Source organism: Quercus robur, chromosome 1 (assembly GCF_932294415.1).
Source record: "Quercus robur chromosome 1, dhQueRobu3.1, whole genome shotgun sequence".
NCBI classification, from domain to species: Eukaryota; Viridiplantae; Streptophyta; class Magnoliopsida; order Fagales; family Fagaceae; genus Quercus; species Quercus robur.
In genome coordinates this window covers 7824502-7852230 of record NC_065534.1, presented here as the reverse complement: position 1 = coordinate 7852230, position 27729 = coordinate 7824502, and the positions used below count along the sequence as shown (strand labels likewise).

Below are 27729 nucleotides of genomic sequence, written 5' to 3'. Positions count from 1 at the left end.
AAATAACTAAGCATTGTTGGAAATGCTTCATAAGAATGGGTTTTTAAATCTGATTATAATAAATAATGATCTTATTCTTCTTCATCTTTTTTTTCTTTCTAGAATCAATAATGAGCTCCTCTGCTATGCACAAGACCAAATTATTGTAAATTTGGTGTCACACACTTATATTGTCGCAACCATGCCACTACCCTTAGTCCAGTGTGTTATTCTTTATTAATAAAATTATCTTTGCAATTTGCTTTAAAAAGGACTGAATCATTTAAAGGTCTGGTATGCCTGCCAATTTGCACGTTTTTTTTTTAAAATTGTTTAATCAATTAAATTTTTTATTCAAAAGAAAAAGAGAAACAAAATTCAATCAATTTGTGTGTTGCTCTTCTATAAATAAAAAAACTACAAAGCCACCCACCATAACCAAAATCACTAATGGCATTTCAAGGCTATCAACTCCTAGGCCTCGTGGTTCTTCTTAGCTCATTCGCCATTAGCGTTAGCCATGAAACTGCTTCATTCAATCGAAGTACATTTCCGGCAGGTTTTATTTTTGGAACAGCATCATCATCTTACCAGGTTAGTCCTAGCTAGGTTTCCTATATGTTTGTATTATAAAAGAGCTTTTATTCATGTATCCTGGGATGTCAAGTACTATGATACATATAATGTGCTAATGTGTGTTTAAATTCCAGTATGAAGGTGCAGCAAGTAAAGGAGGTAGAGGACCAAGTATATGGGATACTTTCACACATAGATATCCAGGTGATGAAAGTATTCAAATTCAGAAAATGACTAAAAATTCATGGTGTACGTTTTGCTAATAAGATGAGCAAGCATAATAGTTGGCACCTTCAAATATCTAATATTTGAATTTATTCAATTCTCTTTACAGTTTATAGTACATACCGGCAATTTATATAATTACTTTTCCTTCTTCACATTGGTTTGGTTAAAAATAAAAATTATGAAATGCAATGACTCAATGACTCTTTTATCGTGGCTTTGAATGATTCTCCTAGAGAGTCATGTATGTCTTTTTTCTCATTTTTAATTTAGAGATGTGGCTGCCACCCATTATTATACATGGGGCGGCCCATTAAAACTATATATGGGTGAAGGACTTTGATTCTCAACAATTTATTTTGTGAGGCTACCTATACATGATAACTAGGAGAAGGTATGTTATGCGTTGGGCGTATAAAACCTTTGTCTCAGTGACATGTGAGCCCTACACTTATGAAACTCACTTATCAGTGAGACAAAGATCGTATACACTTGGTGCATAAACTTTTGTGATGGCTAAGGTTATTCCAATAATCCCACTTTAGCTATTTCCATATAAATCTAACCACTTGTATGTCTCACTTAGTTACAAGTATATGTTACCACTTTAGCTATTTCCATATAAATCTAACCACTTGTATGTCTCACTTAGTTACAAGTATATGTTACCACTTTAGCTATTCCCATATAAATCTAACCACTTGTATGTCTCACTTGGTTACAAGTATATGTTACCAGTCTTAGTAGGACCGTGCATGTCTTGGGGCCTTAAAAAAACAAATGATCTTTACATAGCTTTTGTAAAATATGAAAATGTTGGCACTAAACTAGCACTGTTGATGAAACTTTGAGTACCATTAGACTACCAACCATCATGATTTTCACTTTTTATATTAGAATAGTTTACTTGGTATAAAAGTACAATTATATTTAAGAAATAATTTTTTTTAAGACTGTACATTCTTCTTTTAAGATGAAAGTAAATTGAACAAAAAAAGTCAAAAAACAAAGTTTAAAATCAGAATACAAATTTGTCCCTTTTTAAAAAAAAAGGCAAATGTGTTCTTTTTACCGTTTGGACCTTCATTTTCAAATAAAAAAACTAAAATGTACTTATTAAAGTAAAAACACAGAGTTGTCAGAATCATTGTGGTGAGGCATATGTATTAATTCAACTTATGGCCAGCCCATAAAGATTCTTTACTTATCTTCTAAATCTTAAATTTTTTTTTTTTTTTTTTTAAATTTCAGATAAGATAAAGGATGGCAGTAATGGAGATGTGGCTATTGATCAATATCATCACTACAAGGTATGGTGCAAATAATAACAAATTAACTGAAAAAAAAAAAAAAAAAAAAAAGCCTCCTATTAATCCCTATGTAGTACTTACCTTACTTTTGTGTTTTGACTTCTCTATATTTTGAAGGCAGATTGTGTTTGTCACAATTTAAATTTTCCAGTTTTTGATCCTGACTAAATCCAATATAATTAAGGAACTTAAAGACAAGTGTAACAATTTATTTTTCTTCTTATTATATGTTATAGGAAGATGTTGGGATTATGAAGGATATGGGGTTAGATGCATACAGGTTATCAGTCTCTTGGACCCGTGTGTTACCAAGTAAGAATCTCTTTTATTTGTGGAAATATTTAATTTGTTAGATAAAATTTCAGACACAGAAATAAGTATTGAAAGCAATATTTTCTTACCCTAATGTTCCTAACAATTTCATTTGAGGGCTAATTTCAGATGGAAAGCTAAGTGGGGGTGTGAATAGGGAAGGAATCAATTACTACAACAAACTCATCAACGAGCTCCTAGACAAAGGTTATTGGTTCTATCTTATTATTCCAACAGCTATTATCAGCTCTTTTTTTTTTTTTTTTTTTTTTTTATCTCGTGCTTAAATTTGAGAAAATCAATGGACACACTTTTGTGCCACAATATTTGTCACAATTCTAATGTGGTATACTTGGAATGGTGAGTAAAAAAAGATGGGTCTATGTGAAAATGATAGGCAACTACTCATAATGTGTTACATCAAAATTTTGGTGAAAGTATTGTGATAAAAAAATTAAGGTCCCAGAGGAACTTTTTAAGTTTAACTCTTTATTTCTCTATTATCTGAATGTAGGTCTAAAACCCTTTGTGACAATTTTCCACTGGGATCTTCCACAACCCTTAGAAGACGAATATGGTGGTTTCCTAAGTCCCCAAATTGTGTAAGTGACCAATCTAATCTACTTACTTTATATAGTAAAAATTGAAAACTAATTGCTCATCGTAAACAAATGGTTGCACTAATCATAAAAAAATGCACAATTCTGGTTAGGGCCGGCCCAAGCGTTTCGGAGGCCTAAGGCGAAATCTTCAAATGGGGCCTTTATGTTATCATTTAAATAATATTTAACTAGCATTTTATATAATTTTTTTTTTAAATCCATTCTTTTTACTTTCTAATATATATATATATATATATTTTTTTTTTTTTTTTTGTTGAGAAAATGCTAAAGTTATAACAAATTTTACTACAAACTTATGTTATAATGAATGTGATCAATAACATGAGGCTTACAAAAATACTAGAAATATTATAAATTTTACAACAAGAGAATTACAAAGATATATCACCAATCACAATTATTCATTCAAAAATGCATTCAATAATTTGTTGAAATCTACCTATCATATTCATTGTCAAATTAAATTATAAAAGTTATGGAGACCACCATACCTCCTTGGTGCAGTAATCACTTCACAAGTATAAGTTCTTGTGAGGTGTGGGAGGGGGGAGCAATGGCTGAGATTTAAGTTTCTAGAAGAGAGTTTTGCACACATATACACTTAGATTAGGTTAGAGTAAAATTTTTATCTTGTATAAAAATAATTAAATAAATAAAAGTTATGTAATAAAATTTATAGTATTTTTAACATTTTCCTATTTGAATTACTTGTGATTAATAACACGTCTATTTGTAAGACCTATATATTTAAATTTGTCTTTATCTCTATCTCTAGCATTACTTAATTCTTTGAACCTTCTTAACAGTGAAAAAAAAAATGTAAACTAAAATATTTTAATATCTCCCAAAAATATTTTTATATAAAGAATAAAATAAAAAATTTGCCCCCAAATATTTTGGGCCTTCTCTAGTAAGGGGCCCTAGCCAATGGCCTCATTGGCCTAAGCCTAGGGCTAGCCCTGATTTTGGTCCAGGTCTAAAAAGATTCAACATCAATAAAGTCTAGGGTCACCTCTTTTTTTTTTTTTTTTTTTTTTTTTTTTTTTTTTTTTTTAACGTTGAGATGCCAAGTTATTATTGATAGATAATAAAGTTCTATCAATGGTGAACTTTTATGAGAATTAATAACAAGTTAGCAACTTGTCAACTTAACAATTATGAAAAATATTGTATTTATAACATTTGTATTTGTATTCAGACATGATTTTCAAGACTATGCTGAGCTTTGCTTCAAGGAATTTGGTGACCGAGTAAAGCACTGGATCACACTAAATGAGCCATATACCTTCAGTAGTCTTGGTTATGCAAGTGGGCAGTTAGCACCAGGTCGATGTTCTGCTTGGCAAAATCTAAATTGCATTGGTGGAAACTCTGGGACGGAGCCTTATTTGGTGACACACCACCAACTTCTTGCTCATGCAGCTACTGTAAAAGTGTACAAGGAAAAATATCAGGTTCTACTTGTTTGACTCATATTTATTCCAAATGATTTACTTAGCCACAGTGGCGAAGCCAGGAATTTATCTTTGGGGGGGCCATATATAATTTTTTTTTTTTTTTTTTGTGTGTGTATGAAATGTAAAATAGTAACATACAATACTTCATAACTCAATTTTTTCTCTTTTATTTGTTGAGATAATTGTTAAAATACCTATATGTTCATTTTAAAGATAATGAATGTTTAATTATTGTAATTTGTTTACACATGTATTTATAGATTGTATTTTATTTAAATGAAAATTATATTTACTTTTAGACTTTCTTAAATATGTATATATATTATTAGGTATGGGGGCCAAAATAATAAGGTTATTTGAAAATTATCAAATTATTTAAGATATTTTTAAAAAAATTAATTAATTTTTTCAAAAATTTTGGGGGGCCCAGGCCCCCCTTGGTCATCAAGTGGCTCCGCCTTAGGTACATAAGAAAAACAGGAGTCTTGGCACAGAGAGAGAGAGAGAGAGAGAGAGATTTCAAATGAACCATGTATAAATTTGAGTATTTCACCATTTGCAGGCAGTGCAAAAAGGCGTTGTAGGGATAGCGCTAGTGTCACAATGGATGGAGCCATATTCTAACGCGAAGCACCACCGTGATGCAGCACTACGTGCCCTTGATTTCGAGTTTGGATGGTAAGTATTGCTTTAGTTTTATATTATTTTCTTCTATTTTCCATTAATATGTTATGAGTAATGTTAGAGAGACATCAACATTTAAAAAAAATATATATTTTGAAGGGAGAAGTTACAATTAATACAACATTTTTTTTAATATATAAACCTACCACAGTACCACTTAAGCTATTTTTTAAAACTAATCAGAACAAGTTGTTAAAGAGTCTTATAATTCAATTGATATCTCATCATATTTTTAATAAAAACAACTATAAAATAAAATTCCCTCCTCTCCTATAATAATTATCAAATTTATATAAAATAAATAAATTTGTTTTTTCCCCTTTCTTTTATTAATAAAGGTGTTAAAATTTTTTCTAATATTTAACTATTCTTTTGAGTTTATTTGGAAATAAGAAAATGAGGGATGAGACGTTATTTATTTTTTATTTAGGGACGAAAGTATCTTAAATTCTTAAAGTGTGGGACCATTAAAAAAAAGTTTAATTGGGAGGTTATTTAATTATTTTATACTCCATGATTTATCAAAAAAATATTCTCAAGACAAAAGGGTTCTTGGAAATCTAAAAAGCTTTTCTTTTAAGGTGGGCCGGGAATGGCCATGAGTGGCCTACCTGCCATAGCTCCATCCAAAACCGGTCTTTTTTTTCTTTTTTTTTTTGGGTAGTTCCTATAGCTTCTTGGTGGATTTAATTTGCTCGTGCATATATATTTTTTCTAACAAAAAAATCCTTTAAATTTAAAATCCTTACAATAAGGTCCAAATCCTTATGGGAGTCAAATTAAATTAAAGTTATGAAAGTGTATTGAACGACGCATTTTTATTTAATAGTACGAATGATGATGGATGTGAATCATGTGACATTGATAGGATGTTTCTATAAAAATATGCATGCATTTTATTACAACACTACATGCAAGTCGTGCGGATAATAAAATAGATAAGGAGAAAGAATATTGGAGGCCAAGGTCATGAAAAACATCTTCGGGTTATTGGGGGCATGTATACGTTTTTAGGGGAGAGAGAGAGAGAGAGAGAGAGAGAGAGAGAGAGAGAGAGAGAGAGAGAGAGAGAGAGAGAGAGAACTAATATATAAGGGACAATTTTGTAAATAAAATTTACTACCATGGACAATTTTGTCATTAGATAAAATATTATATTCCTTATCAATAGGTGGTGTAAGATTGCCCCCATTGGCCCACTTAATAAGATATAGTAAGATTAGGGTCATGTAGAATATTTTGTAATCTTTTTTTTTTTTTTTTTTTTTTTTTTGAGAGAGTTTCAACCTATGGCGTCCGTTCCTGATGATAGCTCTTTTTCATCAGACCAAGACACCAATCAGTTTTTGGTGTAGGCTGGGATTGAACCCCAGATCTCTTATACAACCATCAGAGATTTTACCAGTTGAACTAACTGGAACCCACGAATATTTTGTAATCTTAAATTACCATAATCCTATGCTAAACCAATAATACCATAATAATATTCACATTAAATAATATGACCTTAATGTGATTTACATTATGGCAAACCAAAAACGTCGGTACGGGTATTGTCTCTTAGTATTGAACAATGGGCTCTCGGTTGGTACTTGGGACCTTTTAATAGGGAGACTGATCGAGATCTTGCTTGGTCTGAGAACTCGGCACCATACTATATGGGTCATGAGCAAGTCCATATGCCTAGGCCTAAAAAAGAATCATTGGGCCTCAATTTAGATTCAAGCTTTTGGTGGTCTCTTATTACTTATTAGTACATCCCTCAAACATCGATTAAAACTGAAGTCCACATGCATGGCTCCAGAAAGGAATCATTTGGGTGACATAATAAAAGATGTCACTTCAAAAATTCCATAAGCTCAGATTCATAGTGAGTCGAACTGTAATTTTTCTATGAATTCTTTTTGCAGGTTTATGTACCCCTTAACAAATGGTGACTATCCACATAGCATGCGATCTCTTGTTGGTAAAAGATTACCCAAGTTCACAAGAGAGCAGTCCAAATTGTTAATTGGGTCCTTTGATTTTATCGGACTAAACTACTATACTGCCAATTATGCTGCCAATGCTCCACACCTTAATGCTGGAAAGGCAAGCTACTTGACTGATTCTCTTGTTTTTTTATCTTACAAGTACAGATTGAAAACTTGAAGTGATGATTTTGAGTTTGTTATGTATCTATTATCTAATACTAAGCTAAACCTAAACCTTTTTTTTTTTTTTTTTGTTATGGCAGCTAAGCGCAATGGGATCCCCATTGGTCCACAGGTGTGTACTAATTAAATTCTCATACTTCCTTGAAAATATTATAGCAATTTTCATGACAGCAGTAGTTTTCATCTTGTGAGATGTCTCTTAGCCGCAAGTTTACTATGGTGGATATGAAACATATCATATGTTACAATTTTTGGGCTTAAAAAACCAAATGCAGATACAATAATTAATGGCTCAATCCAACCAAAATATTTTATGATTGTTGTTAGGTTCTAAGACTTTAGGAACTAAATGTATTAGAACTTCATTTTATATATGTTGGCAAACCATGATCAAAACATTTAGTCTAGGTTTAGACTTGCTCAAAGTTTGTTTTGATGTAAGTTTGGAATCAAGTAATTGCAGGAAAATTACTGCTCAATTTTGTAAGGCTCGATCAATCGAAGAATAGACTCAATCGATCAAGAATCGTAGATCAAAAATTTTCTGTAGAATTTTCAAACGTAGCCCAAGCTCATATGACGTGTAGGGTTAAGTGTTTCACTCCTAGTATAAAAGGAAAAACCTAACTACGTTTTAGTAATCTTTGTTGAATTGTGTGTTGAGTCTTTTGTGAGATCTACGAGGTTTGTACTTTCAAACATACACATAGAGCTATCAAGATCAAGATTCATATCAAGAACTTGATGGTTGTTTCAGTTGTTGCATAAAGAACATTCAAGAAGATCCAAAACCTTTGAGAGGTGTCTTAGAGTCACAAGTAGGAGAACTTGTGTTGGTGCAGATTCAAGGAAGGAAGTAGTCCGTGGACTCGGAGCTGTTAAGTGGTCGTGATAGTAAGTTTTCTACACGAGGTAACATTAGGATATTAGTGGTCTAAGTCCTATTATACAAACTTCAAGTCTTTCATAGTGGATCCGTTTTTACCTTGAGGATAGTTAGGTTAAATCATTCCCAGGTTTTTTACCAGTTTGGTTTTCCTGAGTTATCAGATCTTTGTGTTCTTTACTTTCCGCATTATATTTGTTTCACTCATAATTGTTTAACCTAGACTTGAATAACAAACTTGTTAATCAACTTGGCTTAATATTAGGTTAAACATATTGTGTTAAGGGGTCTAAAACCTAACAATTGCAAATATATCAATTCGTTTGCTCTATTACTTGGAAAATACAATAACATTTCTTGGTCTGATTCTCATATAACTCAGCATCTTCTATAAATTACAGGCTGCTTCAGATTGGCTCTATGTTTATCCCAAAGGAATACATGATATTTTGCTCTACACAAAGCGAAAGTACCATAATCCACAAATCTACATCACTGAGAATGGTAATTTCTTTTAAATAATCTATCAATTGCATTTGCATAAGGTTAGGAGGATTCTAATTAACATAGAAATGAAAAATTAAAATGTAGTAGTTATTTGTCCATTTGAAGCTAAATACCCCTAACTATATTGTAGGAATTGATGAGTTCAACAATGCTACCTTATCGCTTGAGGAAGCCCTTGTGGACAACCAAAGAATTGATTATTACTATAGTCATCTTTTGTACCTTCACAGTGCTATCTAAGTAAGTACTTAATTAACAAGACTCTCCAAGACACACATTCAAATATACATGTACACACAAATCTAACTGATTTTGGCTACTTGTCTTTTTGTTTTAGGCATGGTGTCAACATTAATGGATACTTTGCATGGACATTATTGGACGATTTTGAATGGAACTTAGGTTACACTATTCGATTTGGTATTAATTTTGTGGATTATAAAGATGGGTTCAAAAGATATCTTAAACTTTCAGCCCGTTGGTTCAAGAATTTTCTAAGCACATAGTCATGTCGATGTTCACATTATGTATTATTATGTGAACGTTGGACCGTCTCCATTCGATAATTAAACTGAAGATCATTTCTTTTGTCATTGTTATTTAAGTTTGCAAAGTCAAATAATGGATTACCTGAATACTTGCTACATGAGAGGTTCTCCAACTGTTATGGTCATACTAGTTCAACATTAATCTTGTGATTCTTGTACCAAAAAATAGAAGTTACAATAGGGTCCTATATATATAGGTCAACTGTGTTTTTTTTTTTTTTTTTAATGCGAATATATGGGTCAATTAACCTAAGACTAACAGTATAATCGTATAAAGGAGATAGTAATGGGAGTACTATAGTACAGTCTACAGAGAGTATACTAGTATAATACACAAAGTATAACGTGCCTATGTAGTCTTGGGCTTGAATATTCTAATGTGGCCCCTCAAATTCAAAAAGGATTTTGGAAAACCAGTTTGAGTTTGGACACAAGATCGATCACAAAAACATCCTGGGAATGTGATTTGGTGAAGAGGTTAGCGAATTGATAATAAATCAGCGTCGACATAATGAAATTGTAGAGGGTATTGAAAGAGGCGATGACAGAGAAAGAGGCAATCAATCTGAATATTAATATATAAGAATATATTTAAAATTTTGGTAACCCACTTTTTTTTAATTAAAAAAATCATCATAATCATGTGACATCTCTCCCTCTGTCTAGACTCTTGAGTAGAGTCAAGAGCATGTTTGGATTAATTTATGTTTTAAAAAATGTTTTCCAAAAGTATAAGAAATTGTTTTGGACATTGAAATTTTTTTAAAAATATATATATTTAAAAAGATGTTTTAAAAAAATTAATTCAAAAACAGTTATATAACAATAAAAATTGAAAATTTGTTTGGTTAAAAAAATTAGAACACATTTTTAAAAAAAAATACCAACAAAATCTAAAATCCAAAAAAAAAAAAATCAAAATTTTTTTATGCAAATAAATACGAACTCACCAATTAACATCTCATGAAATTTCTAACGGAAATGTCTAAGATTTAAATTCCCTCTCCTCGGCCAGTTATCGAATTATTAAATAAAAAAAAAACCAATACAATTTATTTTTGGAATCAACTTATAAGGTTTCTATTTGTTTTTCTTTTTTCTTGGAGGATAATTGTTTCAATAAAAAGGGAATGGGGATTCAAATCGTAATTATCATTGTAAAGAAAATCAGACAATGCCTAAACTATAAGTCTTTTGGCTGGGACTTAATATTCAATGATATCCATGTGTCAAAGACTCAAAATTGATGAAGTAACTTGTATTTAAATAATATTTCCTATATTTTTCTTTTAAAAAATTAATACAGTATTTCCTATATTATTATGTTATTGTCCCTAACGCATGTAACTATTTAGACAATTTAAAATTTCTTAAAATTGCATTCTTTGTTTTGGTGCAAATGGAAATTAAATTATAAGTGTAGAAATTAGGTACAATATATTCTAGGGTAGCTAACACTCCAAGCCGCATGTCTACACTTTAGCTTACATCAAAATTAGTGTGATTCAAGTACATAACAAAAGTCTCCCTTCTTCTAATTCCTGCTTTAGCCTATAAATGTTAGAGAATAATGACCCTCCATTAATCATAGATCAGGGCACTGCAAAGATGACAATCAAAGCAAGAGTTAGCACTAGCAGTGAGGACTGAGGATAGCTTTTGAATGCCCAAATCGTATGCTATCAGAGAATTTGTGTGGCCTATTTGAATTCTGCAATCCATCTTTAAAAATGCACTCTGCAATTGTCATTCATTCATAAAGATCTTCTTCCTTATCTTTTGGAATTTTGAATTTTGCAAGTGAATGGAGGCATCAATTGAAAGGGAACAAAGATATAGGATTCTTTCTTCGCAATCTCAATTAGCTGAAAATACCTACCAATTGTACGTAGCATTAAAAAACTCATTCTTGTAAGTTGTAAGGTCAATAAAATATTCCATACACAATTTTTTATTTTTCATTTTTTATGCAATAGTCATTCATTCATAAAAATATAAAAAAAAAAATGCAATTGTCATTCAGGACGATTTGATTGCTTAAGCACGTACTATCAAAATTTTAGAATAATAGATGCACATCAATGGTACGGTTTTGAATTTCATATTAGATTTTCTATTGAAAGTTTTGTGCTTTTGCGGTTGGACTTTTCTATTGACGGAATAAATATGTACATGTTTCAGCATATTCTCTAATTAGCCCTTAAAATATGTGGATTGATTAGGCTGGTTGATTCTAAATCCTGGCTATAGGTTTAGCCTGCAATGATTCATTTAGGTTCATTCGAAGTACATATTCAAATTTGATATGTATTCCTATTGCGTTCTTGATGTAATGGTTATTTTAAAAGTATAAATTTTTATGGGGTGAAAGAGGGGCAAAGACTGGAGTTTTAGTCTCCAGAAAAAAGCTTTAAAAAGTGAAATTGATTATATATAATGTACAATAAAAAATATGTAAGAATCAATACCTTAGAAGTTATCTCTTTTTGGGACACAAAATTCTCTTTTATTTTTATTTTGTTTAATAGAAAGAATCTTTTATAACTTTGAAGATATCTATAATTGTACGTACAATGTCACACAATCAGTTGAAGACTACTATGATAACTAAAATATTGCCTGTCCTTTTCCATGTATTTTTCTATCATTTATTTATTTATTTAGATAAATTAGATTATAGTGTTCCTCACTTCCTATATAAAAAGCCAGCAGATTGCAGCTAGTGCTACACATGATAATCAAAATCAATAATGGCATTTCAAGGCTATCCAATCTTAGGCCTCCTAGCTCTTCTTGGCTTATTGATTAATGTCATTGCTGTTACACCAAGCTATGACACTACTTCACTCAATCGGAGTAGTTTTCCAAGAGGTTTTATTTTTGGGACAGCATCAGCAGCAGCTTATCAGGTAATTAAGTCACAATTTTCTCTATGCTAATTTGTATCATAATTTTTATTCAAACGTCCTAAGATGTCAAGCATATAATGAATATTATTATGTGCACACGTGTGTTCTTTCAAATTTCTAGCAAGAAGGTGCAGCAAAAGAAGATGGTAAAGGACCAAGTATATGGGACACTTACACTCATAGATATCCAGGTCTCTCTCTCTCCAACGATATGAAATTCTTTTATTTATGAGTAGAACTTATGACACTTGATAGTATGAGTTATCAATGAAATATTAAGTACAAGTTTGTCTTTCCATTCTTGATGCTCAATTCTCTGTACAAGTATTGGCATTATAATTTTTTTTTTCTTTGTTCCTGTTTTCCACTGGAGAAAGTGTATACCAAATTTGACAACAAATTTCACATTTGTTGATGTGGTGGTTTATAATTGATATGCCATAAAGTGATGTTAATGATGGTCCCAAATGACAATGATTTTGCCACCAATTTCATTCTGCCAACTCAACAAGATGTGAAAAAAAGTTGTGAAATTTGTTGTGCTTATAGCATTGCTCTTTTCACTGGCCTTGACCTTTAACTAGCTCTTGGGCACTAGAGTGTTCATAATGTTAGTATTACACATTTTTACATACATTTTGTTGCAACTGTCCTACGTGGCAGATTGTAAATAGTGGAGAAAAAATTGTGGGCTCATGTAATAGTAATAAACAATCAATTACAACTTATCATATAAGATAGTTGGGAAAAAAATGTGTGAAAGTATATAGTGCTAGCATTATGGTGAATATTTTTGTGTAATATTCTGTGTCTGAAGGCTTAGGGCATGTTTGGTAGACTGTAATAAGCGCTATAATGTAATAGTTATTCCTATGGTTTAGTTATTTTTTAGTTTGGTTATATTTTTATTACAAGGAATAATCATTCCTTATGAATAGCTATTCTTCAAAATGAGGAATAATTATTCCTCTTTAAAAGGTTGTATTAACTATTCCTTAATAAGTGCAATAATTTCAAAACTTAATATATTTCCAAGTAAACAAACTTTTCATATACATCTAATAATTATAAAAATAAAAAATCATAAAAAATAACACATATCTCTCTTAAATTTAAAAATAACAATTTTTAAGGAAATATAATTGTATGAGTAAGAAATTTCCTAAAATAAATGTTAAGTTTCATTCTAATGTTATAACTTACAACCAAACTAATGAATATGTTTAGTTATTACATTACAACACATTTTATTCCTAGTAATAAAGATTACAATTCCTATCATCATCCCCATTCAATGTACCAAACATACTCTTACTGTATTTAAAATGACACAAAATAGAAGAAGGTAATATTAACTACTCGGTAAGGAAAATGACAGGACTCAATGTCAGAGCAAACAAAACACTTCAAAATTGATAAGGAAAATTATCTTCTTCCCATAGGAAAACTAGGAAATTAATAAAGGTAATGAATGTTGTAACCATTGACCAAGTAAAGGCCATTAGTTGGTCCCCTTTAGATTTATGATGATATTTAATTTAAAACATAAAATAAGTTTATTTTTAAGAAAGAGGATTTGTCGTTGTTTTAAAAGTCAGGGTCCAACACTTAGAGGATTAGGAAGCCGTGGCTTCGTTCAAAGAGTGTCGTGGGATTATTATTTTTATTTATTTTTTATTTTTTATAGAGTTTCAATTTATGTTGCTAGCTTATGATGATTGTATTTTCTGACGATTGTCTCTGATGATCTCTTATTAAATTATCAGAAACTTTATCTGTTGAGATAACTGAAATTTTAATATATAGCTCATGAAATTTGACAGTGTTGTTGTTTAGGAAAAAAAAAAAAAAACTCTCTCTCATATATATTGTGGGGCCTGAAATTTGGAATCCCGGCCCACTTCACATTAAGGGCCCAAAACCCAAACTGAGGAGCCCTACTGCCGAGGAGGTATGAGGAGAACCCCTTGATAGCCCAATAATATAGCCGAGGACAACCTCACGCTCAACGCCTCACAAAACGCCTGAAGAAAAGGACAAACTCAGTACAAGAGCAGTACAAGCTAGAAAGCTACCAACACCATAACGTGGAGCCCAGCACCTGACAAGCCCATACCCCATACCATGCTATCCAGCTTTTCCCAACCATTCTGACGTGAAAATTGATAGGACGAATAATTGCCCCAAACAAGGAGAAACTGACACGTAGATGAAGAAGGGAAATCGAATTCTAGTATAAAAGGGAAAAAAAGAGGAGAAAGAAAAGGGAGAGGGAAGGCCCCCGGAGAAAGAAGGAAGAAAAAGGAGGAATGGTGAGAATGTAATGCTCCTCGGACTAATTCCGAGGAGTCAAACTTTTCAAACTACATTGATGTAAGGCTTTGCTATACAGTCCAAACTCATCTTTATATGATCGCTCATGAAACCGGGACCATACCGAAACTCAGCGCCCAAAGGCAGGCCTTTCCAAACCCACTCTCTACAAATCATATTGTTCGGGCCCTTTACACACGAGCCCAACGTTATCCTTGGGTCGTTAAAAATCATTGTGGGGCCTGAAATTTGGAATTCCGGCCCACTTCACATTAAGGGCCCAAAGCCCAAGCCGAGGAGCCTTACTGCGAAGGAGGTATGAGGAGAACCCCTTGATGGCCCAATAATATAGCTGAGGACAACCTCACGCTCAACGCCTCACAAAACGCCTGAAGAAAAGGACAAACTCAGTACAAGAGCAGTACAAGCTAGAAAGCTGCCAACACCATAATGTGGAGCCCAGCACCTGACAAGCCCATACCCCATACCATGCTATCTAGCTTTTCCCAACCACTCTGACGTGAAGATTGATAGGACGAGTAATTGCCCCAAATAAGGAGAAACTGACACGTAGATGAATAAGGGAAATCGAATACTAGTATAAAAGGGAAAAAAGGAGGAGAAAGAACAGGGAGAGGGAAGGCCCCCGGAGAAAGAAGGAAGAAAAAGGAGGAATGGTGAGAATGTAATGCTCCTCGGACTAATTCCGAGGAGTCAAACTTTTCAAACTACATTGATGCAAGGCTCTGCTATACAGTCCAAACTCATCTTCGTATGATCGCTCATGAAACCGGAACCATACCGAAACCCAGCGCCCAAAGGCAGGCCTTTCCAAACCCACTCTCTACAAATCATATTATTCGGGCCCTTTACACACGAGCCTAACGTTATCCTTTGGTCGTTAAAAATCGTGTCCCTACAATTGGCACCGTCTGTGGGAAGGCTTACACGTTGGCGCAGGTGGCGGTTGAGTCAACTCTCTAGCAAGCAGAGGTTCGCGGGGTTTCCTTCATCCCCAGCGGCATGCGGTTGTTGCTCCGACATAAACTTCTGCTAGGGGCTACGCCTTGCAGTGCCAATGGCGCGGGCAGCTCTAGGGGATTCTGGCCTCAAGCCAGCTCTCCCCGCCCTGGTCTAGGGGCTTACGTTCGAAAAATAAATAAATACAAAAGAAAAATCACAAGTTTTGGACAGAACCAAGGCCTTGCATGGTCCTCGGACTCAAGCCTATGGGGAAACCAAGTACACAGAAAAAACTACAAGTTTTAGACAGAACCAAGACCTTGCGTGGTCCTCGGACTCAAGCCTATGGGAAAACCAAGTACACAGAAAAAACTACAAGTTTTGGACGGAACCAAGGCCTTGCATGGTCCTCGGACTCAAGCCTATGGGGAAACTAAGTACTCAAAAGAAAAAACTACAAGTTTTGGACAGAACCAAGGCCTTGCATGGTCCTCGGACTCAAGCCTATAGGGAAACCAAGTACAGAGAAAAAACTACAACTTTTGGACAGAACCAAGGCCTTGCATGGTACTCGGACTCAAGCCTATGGGGAAACCAAGTACACAGAAAAAACTACAAGTTTTGGACAGAACCAAGGCCTTGCATGGTCCTATGACTCAAGCCTATGGGGAAACCAAGTATTCAAAAGAAAAACTACAAGTTTTGGACAGAATCAAGGCCTCTCATGGTCCTCGGACTCAAGCCTATGGGGAAACCAAGTACTCAAAAGAAAAACTACAAGTTTTGGACAGAACCAAGACCTTGCATGGTCCTCGGACTCAAGCCTATGGGGAAACCAAGTACACAGAAAAAACTACAAGTTTTAGACAGAACCAAGGCCTTGCATGGTCCTCGGACTCAAGCCTATGGGAAAACCAAGTACACAGAAAAAACTACAAGTTTTGGACGGAACCAAGGCCTTGCATGGTCCTCGGACTCAAGCCTATGGGGAAACCAAGTACTAAAAAGGAAAACTACAAGTTTTCTACAGAACCAAGGCCTTGCATGGTCCTCGGACTCAAGCCTATGGGGAAACTAAGTACTCAAAAGAAAAAACTACAAGTTTTGGACAGAACCAAGGCCTTGCATGGTCCTCGGACTCAAGCCTATGGGGAAACCAAGTACAGAGAAAAAACTACAAGTTTTGGACAGAACCAAGGCCTTGCATGGTACTCGGACTCAAGCCTATGGGGAAACCAAGTACACAGAAAAAACTACAAGTTTTGGACAGAACCAAGGCCTTGCATGGTCCTCGGACTCAAGCCTATGGGGAAACCAAGTATTCAAAAGAAAAACTACAAGTTTTGGACAGAACCAAGGCCTTGCATGGTCCTCGGACTCAAGCCTATGGGGAAACCAAGTACTCAAAAGAAAAACTACAAGTTTTGGACAGAACCAAGGCCTTGCATGGTCCTCGGACTCAAGCCTATGGGGAAACCAAGTACACAGAAAAAACTACAAGTTTTGGACAAAACCAAGGCCTTGCATGGTCCTCGGACTCAAGCCTATGGGGAAACCAAGTACAGAGAAAAAACTACAAGTTTTGGACAGAACCAAGGCCTTGCATGGTACTCGGACTCAAGCCTATGGGGAAACCAAGTACACAGAAAAAACTACAAGTTTTGGACAGAACCAAGACCTTGCATGGTCCTCGGACTCAAGCCTATGGGGAAACCAAGTATTCAAAAGAAAAACTACAAGTTTTGGACAGAACCAAGGCCTTGCATGGTCCTCGGACTCAAGCCTATGGGGAAACCAAGTACTCAAAAGAAAAACTACAAGTTTTGGACAGAACCAAGGCCTTGCATGGTCCTCGGACTCAAGCCTATGGGGAAACCAAGTACACAGAAAAAATTACAAGTTTTGGACAGAACCAAGGCCTTGCATGGTTCTCGGACTCAAGCCTATGGGGAAACCAAGTACTCAAAAGAAAAACTACAAGTTTTGGATAGAACCAAGGCCTTGCATGATCCTCGGACTCAAGCCTATGAGGAAACCAAGTACTCAAAAGAAAAACTACAAGTTTTGGACAGAACCAAGGCCTTGCATGGTCCTCGGACTCAAGCCTATGGGGAAACCAAGTACACAGAAAAAACTACAAGTTTTGGACAGAACCAAGGCCTTGCATGGTCCTCGGACTCAAGCCTATGGGGAAACCAAGTACTCAAAAGAAAAACTACAAGTTTTGGACAGAACCAAGGCCTTGCATGGTCCTCGGACTCAAGCCTATGGGGAAACCAAGTACTTAGAAGAGACAATACGGGGATTGGACACAACCTGGATGTTATATGACCCTTAGAATCTACCCCGCGAAAGAGTTCCCCATTGATAAGTGGGCTAATCCCAAGGCTGCATGGATTCCCCAGCCTACCCTCGGATCCTCGGTACCAGAGGAATTGGTGCGACTGCAATATAGTGCCATACGTTGTCAGAATGCAGTTAGAGTCCCTTACTGCTCGGTTACCCCATCGGATGAATTATTTAGAGTTTATCGTTCTCGGACGGTCTCCTCGCACGTATTACGGAATATTCAGCTGTTATCTCGGTTAGTTTCCTGAGTTTAATTTACTGTGAATTATCGTTATTATGCCTGGTAATGTCGGTAAATTAGAATTAGTCGGATTATGTTTCAAGGTTTCCTGCTCTAAGTATCATTGAAGAAAAACACACATGGAGCACACCCATTCACAAAGTAGTTGTTGCAAAAAAGAAAAATATTCAAAACAAGTAAATAAATTCCTCTTTTATTAAGACAAAGAAATAGTACAGCGTACAATGAAAAGCTGGAATAAGCTTTTCAATGATACAAGAGAATAAAGAGAAAGCCGAGGAAGTAGTACAGAGGAGAGGTTGGCTGCTGTTTCAAGATGTTCAAGGAAAACCATTCCTCAACACTTTTACATGCCTATAACTCAGGCAGCCAAAGAGCCCAACTCGGGGCCTGCACCGTTGAAGAAAAGGCGTAGAGAGCCCGACTTCGGGCTAGCAGAGCTGAAAAGAAGGTGCAGGGAACCTAACTTGAGGTTAGCACCGTGGAAGAAACGGTGCAGGCAGCCGGAAGTTAATGGGCCTCCATGGAACCACGCCTGTGGTATCGTAGACGGCGCTGATGGCGGAAAACCTTTCTTCTGACACACCAAAAATCTAGTGTGACCAGAACCTGCTTCGGATTTTGACTGAAAGAGGGGAGGGTACCGTTCCCACCATATCCAAGCGGGAGGACACCTTAAATCTGTGTCTCCCCTGCCCAGACCATACCACCTTAAGCCTTGGAAGGATCCGGTGCCTCTGTGGCGGGTAAGGTTCCTTCACCGTCACCCCAGCCTCAAACATATGGCACTAAGGGAAGACGACACTAGAGGTAGGAACTGGTTATGGACAAAGGGTTATGATTCTGAAGAGAGCAGAAGGGTTTATATGCCAGGAGAACAACCACCTATCCTACTTATATAAAGGGTAAGGAGGTGTCTTTTAATTTAATTTGAGTAGATTCCTAAGAAACGCTGCAGACAAGGCAGCTCTGGCACAATTTCCAATGCTATCCGCCACCACAAGATTTAAAGGTCCTCGTGAAGGCGCGTCTCGAATACTGAAATGACAAAGGGCACTGCGCGGATGAAGAATAAAGTAACGCCTCTTAATTCGGCACATCTCCCATGCAAATGGAAGAACACAAGCAGCAATACGGCACGGAACTTGAACAAGTCACGAGGTGGACTCAGCATCACCAAAACCCTCCTTCCCAACTAAAAAGTCTGGAAGCAGGATTTCGAGGGGCTATTGTGGGGCCTGAAATTTGGAATCCTGGCCCACTTCACATTAAGGGCCCAAAGCCCAAGCCGAGGAGCCTTACTGCCGAGGAGGTATGAGGAGAACCCCTTGATGGCCTAATAATATAGCCGAGGACAACCTCACGCTCAACGCCTCACAAAACGCCTGAAGAAAAGGACAAACTCAGTACAAGAGCAGTACAAGCTAGAAAGCTGCCAACACCATAACGTGGAGCCCAGCACCTGACAAGCCCATACCCCATACCATGCTATCCAGCTTTTCCCAACCACTCTGACGTGAAGATTGATAGGACGAGTAATTGCTCCAAACAAGGAGAAACTGACACGTAGATGAAGAAGGGAAATCGAATACTAGTATAAAAGGGAAAAAAGGAGGAGAAAGAAGAGGGAGAGGGAAGGCCCCCGGAGAAAGAAGGAAGAAAAAGGAGGAATGGTGAGAATGTAATGCTCCTCAGACTAATTCCGAGGAGTCAAACTTTTCAAACTACATTGATGCAAGGCTCTGCTATACAGTCCAAACTCATCTTTGTATGATCGCTCATGAAACCGGGACCATACCGAAACCCAGCGCCCAAAGGCAGGCCTTTCCAAACCCACTCTCTACAAATCATATTGTTCGGGCCCTTTACACACGAGCCCAACGTTATCCTTGGGTCGTTAAAAATCATGTCCCTACATATATATATATATATATATATATATATATTAGGGCAATTTGAAATTCTCTAAAATTATTAGTGTAATTTCATTCTAAGATTTTTACAATTTCAACAATAAGTTATTTAGATTTTGTTATATAATTAATAACTTAAATAAATATCAAAATAATATTAATAATGTTTATATAAATATTGATAAGTTGACAATATCTACACCATTTATTTTGTTTTAACAATTATGATAGACTTTGAAGGGTTTGGTTTACCTTCAATACTTTTTTAACTGGACATGTTCTTTTATTTTTAAATATACATTGACAGGTGGTAGTGAGTTTTAAACTCCACATTTTATTTAGTTAGTGGGTGATGTGATAGTCTCTTATTAAAACAAAAGGAGATTCCTTTTAAAAAAAACATTAAAGATAAGTCAAACCCGACTTTGAGGATACTCTTCCCCCACAATTGATTTTCTTTAAACAAAAAATAAATAAATAAAGAAGAAGGAGAAGAAAACTATAGAGTGTAAAGTGTAAACATTTCTATTTTATGGCTCAAATTACTAGTTCTTAGAAGAAGGAAAAAAAAAAAAAAAAAAAAAAAAAAAAAAAAAAACCTCTTTGGTGTTCTCTAAATACAATATTAACTTATTATGAATTTGTAGGTAGGATAAAGGATGGTAGCAATGGAGATGTAGCTGTCGATCAATATCATCGGTACAAGGTATGTTACTCCATGTTCATAATGAAAATTGAAAAGAAAGTGACTCGTATTAATTAGTATAGAAGTCGTGAATGTCAAGAGTTTTGTAACCCAATAGTATAACTTTGTTTCTTTTGTAAGTTAAAACATGATTCAAATCACCCCTCCCCTTCTTATTGCAGTGATTATCAAAGTGTAAATCAAAAAGTTCCTAATAAGTAGTGTGTTTTGACTTCTTTTACATTTTTTTGGGCCTAATTATGTTTGCCACATTGTACTGTTTTCTATTTGAAAGCAGTAAGCACATCTAATAAAATACAAGATAATCACAATATCAGAAATCTTCATTTAGATTTTTTTAAAATAATTTTTATATCTTTTTTGCTATACATTCCAGGAAGATGTTGGGATTATGACAGAGATGGGTTTAGATGCATACAGATTCTCAATATCATGGTCCCGAGTACTACCAAGTAAGATTGTCCTCTTCACAGTCCTCTATTTTCTAATTTAAAAGGTTAGATCCATCCATTGATTAGGTTTTGTGACCATATTATGTTCTTAACAATATTATTTGTGGGACTAATTTCAGAAGGAAAACTATGCGAGGGTGTGAACAAAGAAGGAATCAAATACTACAACAACCTAATCAATGAGCTACTAGCCAATGGTCATGATGCATTCTTAAATTCCATCATGTGTCATCAACTTATCATGTGCTCATAATTTGCTATGGTTTGCTATGATTAAATGCAGGTCTACAACCCTTTGTGACCCTCTTCTACTGGGATCTTCCTCAGGCATTGGAAGATGAGTATGGTGGTTTTTTAAGCTCTCATATTGTGTAAGTAGTTAATTTTTATCTTATGATTGACCATTTTTTTTCATTGGAATTTTGATTAATATAAATTTCAAAAACTTTTATCATGATGATTTTTAAAATTTAAATTGGTGACCCATTTTCAATAAGGAATATGTTAACGTATAATAGGTTGTGGGCCTTAGGCCCACCTTATTTACTTATATATCATATATACTTGTACTACACACTCTTGAATAAAAGGAGGGTCCATTTGATGATTTTTAAAAAAAACATATGACCTATTTGTGAGGTTGCTAGCTCATTGTCTTACAAAAATATTGATTTTGATATCATTTACTAAGATTTAATCATTACAATTTTTTATGTGAAGTTATGATGTGACATGTTAAAATAATATTAACCTACAATTTCAATAAGACATTTGACTTCCATTTTTTTTTTTTTTTTTTTTTTTTTATAAGTCACTTAACTTCCATTTGTTTATGAGATAATCCTGTAATGAGTTATTTGACTTCCATTCAAATTAAGCAAAAAAGACTTCCATTCATTTGCAATATAACCCTTCTTCCAAATTCCAATGCGCTCCACTTATTAAGTCCACTAAAATGATATCGTTTTGAAAGAATATATATATATATATATATATATATATAAACTAATGGTAAGATTAGAGCAATTTAGACGAAATGACTAAATTAAATATATATTAAAATCAAAAATTAAAATTACAAATATGGATTTTAATATGTATAAAAGCTTTTTGTCATTTGGATATTCAGACCTTCTAGGTCATATAACTGAATCAGGCTAGCTAAAAATTTCGCGCTCAACGGATAAATGCACAATTAATTAGTGTAAGGCCAATTTCTAAATAGTTTGGGGACTTTTGTATGTTTATGTTAGGGATGATTTTCGGGATTATGCTGAGCTTTGCTTTAAGGAATTTGGTGATCGTGTTAAGCATTGGACCACACTAAATGATCCATGGAGCTACAGTCTAGGTGGTTATGCATACGGGGCGTTAGCACCAGGTCGATGTTCTGATTGGCAACAGTTAGGTTGCATCGGTGGAGATTCCGGGACAGAGCCGTATTTGGTGTCACACAATCATCTTCTTGCTCATGCATCCGCTGTCAAAGTGTACAAGCAAAAATATCAGGTTCCACATACTGTATTGTTTCTTTTCCATTTTAAAATGAACTCCATTCATTTTATACAAAAGACAATCTAAGTTACTTCATTAAAAAACTTCAAAATTTGCAAATTAAATTGCTTCTGTAAGAGTAAACATTTCTCTTTTTGGTTAGTGTGGGTTTGAACTTTAAATTAACTTTTTGTTATTTTTTGTTAATTCAATAAGTTGACAAAAATACAGTTATATTAGCTTGAGTATCTATATATAATTAAGCAAGATTTTGCTATGTGCAGGTAGCACAGAAAGGCATTATAGGTATAACCGTAGCTGTAAACTGGATGGTGCCATTTTCTGATGCGAGGCAAGACAAAATTGCCGCACGAACAGCGCTTGATTTCATGTATGGATGGTAAGTATACTAGAATTATAAGCAATTTTTCCCTTGCTGTTCATCACTATCTATTTCCCTCTAACATTTTGGCTTAAAATTACTTATGCATACCGGTACTAATACATTACAATTAGCATCATGATCTATAAGCTCAAATCGATCTATTGGTCATCAATCTAGCCAGAACAAATTGTATTTGTAATGTCGTAGGTCTAGTACATAATAATGACACAATTTGATATGTTATTTTAGGATTATTGTTAGTCTAATTAAGAGGACCAAATCTGTAGGTACATGTAGTTTTATTAAACAAGCAAACTAGGCATTGGCAGAGGAAGGGGGAGCTGGGAGATATTCCCATAGAATTTCATTTCCCCATACCCTCCTGCATTTATAAGTATAATTTAACATAGCTCAATAAATCAAAATATATTCAAGATACATTTTCCTAAAAAAAAGATAAATTTATATAAATAATTAATGCATTATTTTTTCCTGTTATATTTCTTGTACCATATTAGTTCATTAATTCAAAGCATATTCAAGATACATGTTCCTAAAAATAGAAAACTAGTCCATTTAAAAAAAAAAAAAAAAGCTTTTATTTTATTTACCAAAATTAATCTAGAATTTTCTAGTATATAAATCTTATATTGAGTTCATTTTTATTTTTAATCAATATTATCTAAAAATTTTCCCATATATTTTTTTTCTTTTCTTTTCTCTTTCTTTTTTTATCTTTATTTTATATTTATCTTGCTATTATTTTCAAGTTTATTGGTAGTGAGATGAAGTTTTCCTTTAAACAAATTGAAACTACACAATTCTTAATTTGTTGTGGCTTTCTTTAAAAATCGTTTCAGACTTCTATTTGACTGGTAGTAGTTGCTTACAAAGAATAAAAATTGTGGCAGGTTTATGGATCCCCTAACCAATGGTGACTATCCACATAGCATGCGATGTCTAGTTGGCGATCGATTACCCAAATTCACGAAAGAGCAATCTAAGCTAGTAAATGGTTCATTTGATTTTCTAGGGCTAAACTACTATACTGCTAATTATGCAGCCTATCAAGATTACTCCAAAGCTGAAAACGCAAGCTACATAACAGATTCGCAAGCTAATCTTTCTTGTATGAACTCAAGCATTTGGAGCTATGATTCAGATTTTTTTATCTAACTCATATCTACTAACAAGACCATGCTTTTTTTTTTCTTTTTTTTTTTACTTTTGTTGTGGTAGCTGATCGCAATGGGATCCCCATTGGTCCAGAGGTGCGTATGACATACATAAGATTGATACCAATCTCAAAATGGTTACAAAAGTTTGATGCGTGCTTTTTTTATGTTTATATTTTTTCTTGCCCGCCTTCCATTGTATTTTAATCTTCACACAAATTAGATAAATATATATATATATATATATATATATATATACACAATATAACAATTATGTGAGATGCGTATATTATTTATTTGTATAGTTTATATGAATTTTTTCGGACTATTGGATTTTTTAAATGTCAAGTGTCTCATGTCTTGTTAAAAATTAGTATGATTTGAAGGATTTAAAAGGGAGAGTAGCTAAAAGACATTTTTTTTTAATTTTTTTTTTTCTAAAATGTAAAAGTAATTGAATTAGGAAAAAACCTTTGCAAAAATGATGAATAATATTATTGTTTATTAATAAATATTAAATTCTAATTTTAATTTTAGAATATATAAATAAGGACTGCCTTTTAACCTCCCTAAAAGTTGTTTTCAAATGACAAAAATTTCTAAATATACTATAATTAATTAACAAACTATCATATAATGATTTTAATTTGATTAGAAAAATCCGTACAAATTTTCAAAATAAATAAAATCCTATTCTAAAGCCAAAAGAGTTCCAAAAATTATAAAAGTAACATGAATAATCTTGCAAGGACCATGCTCAACATCCTAGTCCTACCTTATGTCATGCATATAAGCGACACATATAGAAAGTTAATTTCAATCTTAAAGTTCCTTTTTTTTTTTTTTTTTTTTTTTTGGAGAATCCAATCTTAAAGTTAGAACTACTATATTCCACCCTAAGGAAATATATATATATATATATATATATTTATATATGTTTGTATGCTTGGAAAACATCTCTCTCTTTTGTCTAATTAGATGTTGGCAAACCAAAATAGCAGTAGTACTTCACAAATTTGAAGTTTTTTTGGAACACTTCTTGAAAATTCTTACAACAAACTCCATTTTCTTTAAAATGAATTTTCAGGCTGCTTCAAATTGGCTCTATGTCTATCCAACTGGAATTCGAGACCTTCTGTTATACACAAAGATAAAGTATCACAACCCACTAATTTATATTACCGAGAATGGTACTTCTCTTTTCTACTTTCCAATTATGGTCACATAAAGTTATGATACTAATTGTAGAAATACAAAATTTGAAAGGAATGATAATTTGGTGTCTATTTACATCTAAAAATCTACCACTATATTATAGGAGTTGATGAGTTCAATGATGCCTCCTTGTCGCTTGAGGAAGCCCTTGAAGACTACCACAGAATTGATTATTACTATAGTCATCTTCACTATCTTCATAGTGCTATCAAGTAAGTACTTAAAAGTTGCTATGACTTTTGAGTGAAGTTGTGGTGTGTCTTTGTGTTAGAACCCTTTTTCCTCTCCCTTGTGTGTGTGTGTTTATTTCTCAAAAAAAAAAAATAAATAAATAAAAAGTAAGTAATTAAGAACCTTCTCAAAAAAAAAAAAAAAAAAACCCAAAGAGTAAGCAATTAAGAATTGATTATTACTATAGTCATCTTCACTATCTTCATAATGCTATCAAGTAAGTAATTAAGAACTTTCTCAAAATAACAAAAGAGTAAGCAATTAAGTAGATCTCTACCATCGCACACCCTTGGTGCAATAGTCACTCTACAAGTATAAGTGCTTGTGGGGTATGAGGGGTAAGGACCGGGGTTTAAGTCTCTAGGAAGGAGCTTTACACACATATACACTTAAATTATATTAGATTATAAATTCTATCTTGTAAAAAAAAAAAAAAAAAAGATCTCTCTCTCTCTCTCTCTCTCTTATAGATCCACTATTTAATATTGTTTTATTATTACCAATCACAATATGTCATATTAAAAATTGTGAAAAATAAAAATTTTGATGTGGCTAAAGTCTAATTGATACTTTATTTTTATTTTTTATGTAGGGACGGTGTTAATGTGAAAGGATTCTTTGCGTTTTCATTGTTGGACAAGTTTGAATGGGATGTAGGTTACAGTGTTCGGTTCGGCATCAATTATGTAGACTACAAAAATGGGCTAAACAGACATCCCAAATTGTCCGCCCATTGGTTTAAGAATTTCCTCAAGAAATAGCCATAACAGATTATGGATGATACCCAAATTATCTAATAGCATCAAACCATCACCAAACTATAAACTTTAAGATCATCTATTCTCTATTTTTTTTTCTTTTATTTCTCTGAATAATGTTTGTATTTAATAAAAAATAATAATAATATTGTCACTCTTTACAAACTCAAATAATATTTCTTAAATTATATATATATATACACACACACAGAGACGGATCAAGGATTTTAAGCTAGCGGAGCCCGGAGTATAAAAAATAAATTAAAAAAAAAAGCTTCAAATAGGCATCTATATAGTATTAAAAAATTATAAGTACAAAAAATCGTTAATTTCTAATTACATTAAGATGCAATCACCTACTAACAAAAACAAAAACAAAATAGTATTTTTTTTTTAATACTAGATTGGTTAGGATTTTTTTTTTTTTGGTTGTTGAAGTTAAAGCATTCACAGTGGTGGTGCTAAAATATTTTAGCTTTTAGCACCTCAAAAAACTACTTTATTTATTTTACCACCTCACTTTACAATACACTCAATATCAAATGTTTTATTTTTTTATCATTTCATTTAAAATAATATAAACAACTCATTAAACAACTTGCTACAGTCAATTGGTACTTATACTAGTTTACTATAGTTGCAAAAAATTTAATTTTAACTTCTCTAATAACACATAATTTTTTGGTTCTTTGATGGTAAAATAGTTTTTTTTTTTTGGGGTTAAAATACAATCACTATTGTTAATGTTTTTTTTTTTTTTTTTAATTTTATTAAGTTTTTGGGTTGGATAGTTGCTATTTGGGTTAAGTTAGCTAAGTTAATTGTAAAAAATGGGACTTAAGGTTTTGGAAAGGAACCAACTAAAAAAAATGAAATATATAATAACTATAAAAAAATACAAAATTGGACGGACCAGGCCCACCTACGTCCGTCCCTAGCTATATATATATATATATATATATATATATATATATACCACATACATAAGAAGGCTTTCCTACTTCTTTTGGCAATCTCACGCAACAATTTGGAATCTTGTCGCTTGTTGTCAAATTCTCCTCGTGACTGTAAGCATCATGTTCTTGAATGCCCTGTCGGGCAAAATATTATACAAATACTGGGCTTACTTAAATAAGTGTTAGTTCTTCTGCTTTGTCTGTTTGTTTGTATTTTTGTTAATTGAAGTCAAAGATGAATTGATGGTAGATTATACCTTTTGTGGATGCTAAACTATTTGCTTTTTACCGGGATTTTGTGTCGTACAGCATTCACGGTACGAAAGCTAAAAATATATACTTTTTAGTAATTTAAAATATTATTTTATCTATTTTAATACTATACTTTATAATAAATTCAGCATCA

General features: G+C 33.5%; 1 protein-coding gene and 1 pseudogene across 2 annotated transcripts; both read left to right on the top strand.

The window, feature by feature from the left end:
• Positions 1 to 429: 429 nt before the first annotated feature.
• On the top strand, positions 430 to 9457 carry LOC126718665 (beta-glucosidase 13-like; annotated as a pseudogene).
• Positions 9458 to 11996: 2539 nt separating this feature from the next.
• LOC126718594 (beta-glucosidase 24-like) lies at positions 11997 to 26468 on the top strand. Of its 2 annotated transcripts, XM_050420892.1 has the most exons (13): positions 11997 to 12172; positions 12294 to 12363; positions 20599 to 20657; positions 21034 to 21109; positions 21229 to 21306; positions 21393 to 21480; positions 22363 to 22618; positions 22888 to 23003; positions 23900 to 24117; positions 24228 to 24259; positions 25251 to 25353; positions 25482 to 25590; positions 26202 to 26468. In XM_050420892.1, exons 1-13 carry the CDS (start codon positions 12014 to 12016, stop codon positions 26368 to 26370), a joined length of 1533 nt encoding a protein of 510 aa, XP_050276849.1. In that variant the 5' UTR covers positions 11997 to 12013; the 3' UTR covers positions 26371 to 26468. The 2 variants fall into 2 exon arrangements, with proteins under 2 accessions (XP_050276849.1, XP_050276856.1); XM_050420899.1 differs by lacking the exon at positions 21229 to 21306.
• The last annotated feature ends 1261 nt before the right edge of the window (positions 26469 to 27729 follow it).